General features: G+C 41.3%; 1 protein-coding gene across 5 annotated transcripts in view; it reads right to left on the bottom strand.

The window, feature by feature from the left end:
• SPOCK3 (SPARC (osteonectin), cwcv and kazal like domains proteoglycan 3) overlaps positions 1-8,244 on the bottom strand; it is a 445,886-nt gene that overhangs the window by 50,051 nt on the left and 387,591 nt on the right. For 4 of the 5 annotated variants that reach the window (XM_007457383.1, XM_007457379.1, XM_007457380.1 and 1 more), the window contains one exon: positions 4,449-4,568. The exons of the other annotated variant lie outside the window; for it this stretch is intronic. In XM_007457383.1, the coding sequence (XP_007457445.1) occupies positions 4,449-4,568 (120 nt within the window). The remainder of the gene's footprint in view (positions 1-4,448; positions 4,569-8,244) is intronic. 5 annotated transcript variants of the gene reach the window in all.

Here is an 8,244-nt window from a genome sequence, read left to right as displayed (position 1 = left end):
TCCTGCTTGGTAGGTAAGCGGGTCAACCGCGCAGAGAAGCATTTCCGAAGTCCTCAGTTTTGCCGCCTCTTAATCCCCACTGCCCTCTTCCCCGACAAAGGTACTTCGAGCCCTGCTCACCCCTTCCTGGAAAGGAAGAGCCTTCTGTTTGATGTGAGACGCTTGCAAGTTTGAGTTTGAGGCACTCTCCCCATCGCAAGAGTCTTTAAATAAAGTCTCTCTTTACTTAGTCTGGGTTTGTTCCCCCTTTTTTTCCCCCGAGACATGGATGGCTGATCGGATGGGGATCCCACACGTCTGCAGCAAGGCCCTGCAGTGACACCCCACCTTGTGGTGGATGGTGGGCAGGACACGCGGCAGGCTTCGCTCTGCGCTTGTTCTTATTTGATATTTTTACGGTGTCCTGAACACCCCTTGGGCCCCACTGTCTTCACCCAGCTTCTCTGCTCAGTCCCGACCCTCCGCCCCTGCGGTCACTCAAGCTCCGGGCTCCACCCAAGCAGGGGCAGGTCTCGAGGGGTTCAGGGGCTCCAGGAGCAACCACCTTGGGCTAAAAAAGCTCATTTTGTTAAAAATATAGTTTTATCCTAAGATAAAATTTACCCTAAGACTAATTTTCAAAACCTGTATAAGATAAAAATCTACACAGATACAAAAAATGATAAAATGTTCCCCCCACTACTACTTGTCATGGTCACTGCTGGCTAATATTTAAAGGGTGTATTTATTCACATAATATTTTAAAATTAGTATCAAATATTATACTGGTACAAAACTAAAATGTGATTTCTTTTCTTCTCTAATGACAAAATTTTCTTGGATTATTGGCCTACTCTTACAAAGAGATTGTATACAAAGTTTTTCTTTGTCTTCTGGGCAATCTGCCTAAATGCTAAACATTCTGTGTCTGATCAGAATATTTTCCTGTGCCTTATGTTTATCTTAATTACTAAAGAAACCCAAAATCCAAGTCTGCTCGCGGTCATACCGGGGACTCAGAAGCCGACTATGTATGTTTACAAGAAAGATGCTGAAGTCTAAGTAATAAAGACTGACAATAAAATGTTAGCAAGTATTTCAGGCAAATGTAATAAATTTGAAAGTAGGAGTGGTAATATTACTATCCGATAACGTGAAATCTATGCTAAGAAGTGGTAAGTAGGGTACAGTGTAATAAAATAAAGGGATAAGAAGCATAATTAATGGATAAAACAGAAATAAATCCATATATCTAAAAAACAGAGCAGCAAACATACAGCAAAAAGCACAAAAAGTACTAGAAGGACCTATTTAAATACAATTTTATAATGTAAGCCATCAATATGGATTTCTCAGAATTAAACATATAAGCTGACATAATTTAGGACATTTTTTTGTTTGGTTTTGTGCTATGGACTGAATTGTGTCCCCCCCGCCCCAGATTCATGAATATGAAGCTCTACCCCCCAAAGTGATGGCATTTGGAGGTGTGGGCTTTGGGGGGTGATTAGGTCATGAAGGGAGAACCTCATGATGCGATCAGTGGCCTAAAAGACAGACTCCAGATCTCTCTCTCTCTCTCCCTCCCCCCCCTTCTCTCTCTCTCCTCTCTCTCTTTCGCTCTCTCTCTCTCCCCCTCTCTTCCCATCTCTCTCTGTCTCTCTGTCTCTCTCTCTCTCTCTCTGCCTTGTGAGAAGACAGCTGTCTCCAAGCCTGGAAGTGAGCCTACACCCAGACCCCAGTCTGCCAGCACCTGATCTAGGACTTCCCAGTCTCCAGAATTTGAGAAACAAATGTCTAGTGTTCAATCCACCTGGTCTAGGGTATTTAATTATAGTAGCCTGAGCTGACTAAGACATTTTATTTTGTTTTGCTGTGCAAAAGCCCCGCCAACCTTTGCCAATATTTTGTGAACAATTCACTACTAAAAAAGGAAATAAAAATTAGATTAATAATGAAATGTAACAGCATGCTCACCAGAATGAACAGTTAAAAAGAATGGTAGTAATTTTTTTACTTCCAGGTATCAAGGCAAAAGTTAACTCTTCGTGCTTTGCTGTGAGAAATTAGAAATGCCCTAAGCTTTTTGCAAAGCAGTCTGGTAACATCTATTATTGTTTATAATTTGAAATGCGACGTAATATTGACCTATTACTTCGACTACCTGGAATCCTCCTTACAGAAATAAAAGCCTACCAATTAACCGCAGAATTGATTGAGAAAGAGAAAATAATCATTCCTAGGGGAACAAGTGCTCGATTCAATTATGGTATATCCACACAATGTAGTATTTTGATGGCTTCTTTGCTTCATCCATCCATTAATTCTACTCACTTTTAACGTTAGTGAATGCTACGTGTCAAATTATTCTATATTCTGATGATACAATGGTGATCTCTCATTTATGGTTGTCTAGTGTGCAGAGAGAGAGAAAATAAACAAAAAATGTGTAGATGAATATTATAGTAGATGGTGAGCGATGCTACGGAGGAAAAACAGGACTAGAAAAGAGACGGGGAGCCCAGTACTGGAGGGCCGGTGTCAGGAGAGGCTTCACCCAGGGGCAGGCGGGTCTCAGGAGCTGAGGGACTTGTCTTATCTTTTAACAGCTTCCTTTTGGAGATTTACTCCCTTTGGCCTCTGACCCCTTCAGGCTCTATAAATAATCCTCTACTTACTGTTTCACTGATTCTGCAAAGACATTCAACTCCCAAAGAGCTTCCTGTTAATTCGCCCACAATATTAAGACTGTCTCATTTTTTGTAAGAAAAAGCCAGAAAGGGACATAATATTTAGGAATGTGTACAATTAACCAGGCATTATACTGAGTGTCCTACAAGCTCTCCTTTTATCCATTTCCAAATACAGGAGGGATTATTAGTCTTAACTAAGCTCAACAGAGAAAGGTGAGAGTGAGAAATAAAAATATCCAAGTATGAGTATTGGGAGAACAGGTGTGGACATGAATCAAAAAAGTCAATACGGAAGGATCTGGAACAAAATTTTACGTTATGCCAGACGTGAATACAGGGGCAAACATACTTCATTATTTCTATTAAGTAAGATCAGGCATCTTACTTACTCTCAAGGCATCAAAAAATGAGCTTCTGCCAAAAATTTAAACTATAATTCTGGAGACAAGCCTGGAAGTGCTCCTATGAGGTAGGGAAATACTGTGGTTTCTTTGAGGACTTCCTAAGAAGAAGCATATAGATGTGGCCAGCACACATTCACACACAGTTATTATGTCTTTCTGTGAAAGCTGAATGAAAAATAATGATTACATTCTTTTGAACATAAATACGATCCATAAACAACAAGCGTTGGGATTACAGAAAATTCCTTGGTGACAAGAAAACAAATGGGGCATTTTAGGAAACATAGATTAGGGATGGCTGTGCCCTCTTAGCAAGTGATTCTGTTAGAAACAGGTAGCTGAGGGCTGCGAGTGGGAGTTCACGGCCTCATGGCGATAAGCAGCGGGCACTGGGCCCTTTTCTTGTCAGCAGGACGCTGCCCCTGGTCACTGTCCCACCTTCGCCCCTTGCATCTTAGAGCAAATGAGGCGGTCTTGGAAAGCTCCCTCAATTAAGCTCAGGTTTCAATATCTTTCTTTTACATGCATGTAAAATGTTATAGATATTTTTTATAAATGAAAAAATATAAAATGAAGAGTCCATAAAATCATTCATAGCAAGTGCGCTCTTTCAGGTTGCAGGTCCTATTTCTAAGAAATCAAAACACACTTTTACATAGATTATATAGACGAAAGAATCATGTAAGATTCATTTGGCTCTTATTTCCTTCTTTCTTTTTTATTTATTTATTTATTTTTTTGCGGTACACGGGCCTCTCACTGTTGTGGCCTCGCCCGTTGCGGAGCACAGGCTCCGGACACGCAGGCTCAGCGGCCATGACTCACGCGCCCAGCCTCTCCGCGGCATGTGGGATCTTCCCGGACCGGGGCACGAACCCACGTCCGCTGCATCGGCAGGCGGACTCTCAACCACTGCGCCACCAGGGAAGCCCTTCCTTCTTTCTTTGATGAATCTGATTTACAGCGTGGTAAACATCCTGTTTCTACTGACATACTTGGGTCAAATCAGAAACGACTAAGGTGGAGGAGGGCTAACCGTGTTGTTTAAAAATCTAAGCACTTCAAAATTATTACCTTTGCTCCCTGTGTTGTTCTACTCTTTAGCACTTCAGCCAAAACACTGGAAAATATTCCTACTCTTTCAATTCAACTGGAAGCTCAATGATGTCTCTAATTCCTTTTCCAATCGGAGTTGTCACAAATGCTTTTTTTTCCTTGCAAAATACATGTTATGGCTGAGCTTGGAAGTAAAAACAATGTTCAGACTTCTGTTCAGCATCTAAGTATACAGTCAACTTTGACCTAAGTGATTCACTGGACATAAAAATCCCATATCAAAGACAATGACACACATCAAATTTAGAAGCCTTACTGCTTCTCTCCGGCCGCAGTGATGCTTTCGCCTTCTTGTTCTGGCCTCCACTCTCATGCAGGGCCTTGAACCAGTCCCGCAGTCTGCTGGCCATCTCCCTGAGCTCCAGGTCACTGCAGGCTGGAAACAAAGAGGAACAACACAAAGCCTGAAGAGTCACTGAGCATCATGCCAGAGCCAGTTCTCAAATTATTCCAATACCTATAAGGTAACAACCACTAAAAGGGGAAAACGAATACAGTTGCTAATTGTGCTTTAGCCTTGAAGAACGAAATATGTGTTTGCAACATAACAAGATGTAATATAACAGTAACATTTCTTTAATAAAGAAATATGACTAGTGAAATTCTGCCTGCACTCTTCAGAGGCTCTGCCTGTTAACATCACATGGATCTAGTCATAATATTTACGTATTGAACACATCACGGGAAGATGCTGGTGGATCGTCTGGGGAAATAAGGGGCTGAAAAACCAAAATGAATACGTACACATTTATTATTGGCTCTACCTATTATAATAGCTTATGATTTATAAACCTGCATTAGTATGTGCAATATATGTAGGAATTATCAAATATAAATATGTACTGTTTTTATTTGGTTTAATCTTAATCCTACATATTTTTTGACCACAGAAAAGGAAGAGCTCTTATTTGACATTAGGAAAGATTGGAAAATATTTAAGAAAATGATATCATATTTCTGTTGTAAAAGAAAGGTGTTAGCAAACTTTAATTCCTCTTTTCAAAATATTATTATTTACCAATAACTATGTTCTTAAAATTAATCTATACAATAAGTAGCAGAATACATTTTATAAATATGTATGCGTGTGTGTGAGACTACTGCTAAAATATGGTATGTCAAATTCAGTAATTTGTTGCCAAAATATTTTGAAAACATAAGAAATACTTATTTATATTGTTGCCGGAGACCTCATTCCTCTTCTAACTAATGTGCAACTAACTGAACGAAGTGCCCTTTAACAGACTCAGATTGTTAAAAACAATAATTTACACAACGATATTAAAGTGTTACATTACACTTAATATATGCTATACACATTATATTACAATATGCATTATATATAATGTAACATGTACAACATAAAAAATATAGTATAGTGTGCTGCAATATAATTTAAGCATCTAAGACCACTTCCTGGTATTAAATAAAACTGCAGATTAATAGGCCCTCCCTGTACCCAGTGAGGTGGAAGACCCATATCAGCAAATCACTGTGACATTTCAGGACCCTGGAGGCATGAAACAAGACCCTAAAACAGCCGTGGAGGTAGAGCAACACGAAGTGCCGTGTGCAAAGAATAAAGACTTGCAATGTCTTCAGACTTTTCAGGAGTAACACTGACAGGCAGAAAGACAACTGGAAAATTACTTCGTAGTTTATACTGGGAATCCTACATCCAGAAAAATCAGGTGGGCGAATAAGCTAAAGATATTTGAAACATACAAGATCCCAAGATTAACCACCCACATCACCTTTCCCCAGGAGCCGCTGGAAGATGTGATCCATCAGAGAGAGAACTGACGACTGGATGTGAGACACAGGAAATATGAGCCTTAGGAGAGAAGTTTGGCGGTTTCTGGGACGACGGGAAAGAGCGTCCCAGGACACGTGCTGTGGGTTTGAGCATCGCTGGTCGAGGGTTAGGGCTGCAGGATTTACAGCTATCATTTCATCCAGGGAAACAATGAGCTACGCGAAGGTGGAAGAAAACATCACCTTTACAGGTCATGTCCAGGCTGGCTGAGGCTGAGGGACGGAGACAAAGAGTCCCTCTAATGTGACCGTGGACACTCCAGCCCGCAGCTCTGTGCCCACAGACATCCAGGCGAGAGTCTGCTGACTCCACAAACTGCTATGCAGAAGAAGACGGAAGCCCACCTGAAGAAAGGCATACACAAGCGCACATGCTCATTTACCTGGCACGCATCTCTGGAGGGAAAAGACAAGGCTGATGAGGCTAGTTCTCTCCAGCGGGGGGAACCAGATGAAGGAAGGAAAGTGCTGTGAGGCAGTCTTATGTTTACCGTTCATCTCTTTTTTCCTATTCAATTGTGTGCTTAAATCCTTATTAACATTCAAAAATAAATAGCAAGTTTTAAATTTCTTTCAAGAATTAATTACAATGCTTCTAACCCTTCACCCAGCATTTCTCTCTCTTAAAAATTACCTTGCAGGTGTACCACACATACACAAGCTTATTTAAATTGCACAACATCATTTATTCAGCACTTCTCTAACAGCAGGGGGGTTAACAACACTGCTCATCAGCAGTGGCCTGGTGGGATAAGCCAGGGGCATCCACCCCCAATGAAGCTCTGAGTCATTAATACGTTAAGAAGGTGATTATGTACAGACTTGGAACAATACCTACACTACAGCTTCTGGTGAAAAAAGATGAACACAAAAGATGTTTGGTACACTTCCGTTTGTATAAAAAGGGAGGAAAACGTGATTGTTCATGTATGCCTAAAATATCTCCAGAAATACACAGGAGAGATTGAGAGGAGATCCAGGTTGGTGGAGACGTCTGTGTATGTACATTTATACTTTTATTTTATTTTTTATTTTTTCCCACCCATATGGTAGTCCTTTATTTATATATTTATTTATTTAACTTTCATTTATAATTTTAAACATTACAGCATGTTAATGCATTACCTACTTTAAACAAACATTCAAAAATGAATTGTAGTTCTCTTTCCTTTATCCACCTTATTTTTCCCAAACCACACCCAGCAAAGAGCAAAGTTTCATCCAATAAAATACCTGCTGAAGAATGATAAAAAGTCTGTTGAAAAGATGGCATAAATTTTCTTTTATTGTGTTAGTTAATTTTAGTGATATAGTGCTTACCACGTATATCTAATGAAATGTTTGTAAACCTGTATGATTTTTATGAGGTTAAGTAATTTACATTTAAATATAATACCATTAAAAAAATTTCCTCAAATATGAGACATCACACAGCTTTACTGCGTGTCACACACAGCTTAAGTTTCAACAGGTCATGTATGTCTTGTAATAGAACATTCTAGGAATTAAGAATCCTGTGGTAATAATAATAATCATACGATAACAGCAGCTAACACTATACACTTACTGCTAGTTCTTTACAGATATGAGCATGTTTAATCCTTATAAAAACTCTATGAAGATTATACTACTGGGAGGACCTTCAAGATGGTGGAAGAGTAGGATGCGGAGATCACCTTCCTCCCCAAAGATACATCAGAAATACATCTACACGTGGCACAACTCCTACAGAACACCTACTGAACACTGGCAGAATACCTCAGACCTCCCAAAAGGCAAGACATCCCCCACGTACCTGGGTAGGGCAAAAGAAAAAAGAATAAACAGAGACAAAAGAATAGGGACGGGACCTGCACCAGTGGGAGGGAGCCGTGAAGGAGGAAAGGTTTCCACACACTAGGAAGCCCCTTCGCGGGCAGAGACTGCGGGAGGCGGAGCGGGGAGCTTCGGAGCCGCGGAGGACAGCGCAGCCGCAGGGGTGCGGAGGGCAGAGCGGGGAGATTCCCGCACGGAGGATCGGTGCCGACCGGCACTCACCAGCCCGAGAGGCTCGTGTGCTCGCCCGCCGGGGCGGGCGGGGCTGCGAGCTGAGGCTCGGTTTCGGTTTTGGTCGGAGCTCAGGGAGAGGACTGGGGTTGGCGGCTTGAACATAGCCCGAAGGGGGTAGTGCGCCACGGCTAGCCGGGGGGGAGTCCGGGGAAAAGTCTGGGCCTACCCCAGAGGCAAAAGACCTTTTC

This window comes from Lipotes vexillifer, unplaced genomic scaffold (genome assembly GCF_000442215.2).
Source record: "Lipotes vexillifer unplaced genomic scaffold, Lipotes_vexillifer_v1.1 scaffold668, whole genome shotgun sequence".
Classification (NCBI taxonomy): Eukaryota; Metazoa; Chordata; class Mammalia; order Artiodactyla; family Lipotidae; genus Lipotes; species Lipotes vexillifer.
Note: the sequence above shows the minus strand (reverse complement) of the source record. Positions and strands in the feature narration are given on the sequence as shown.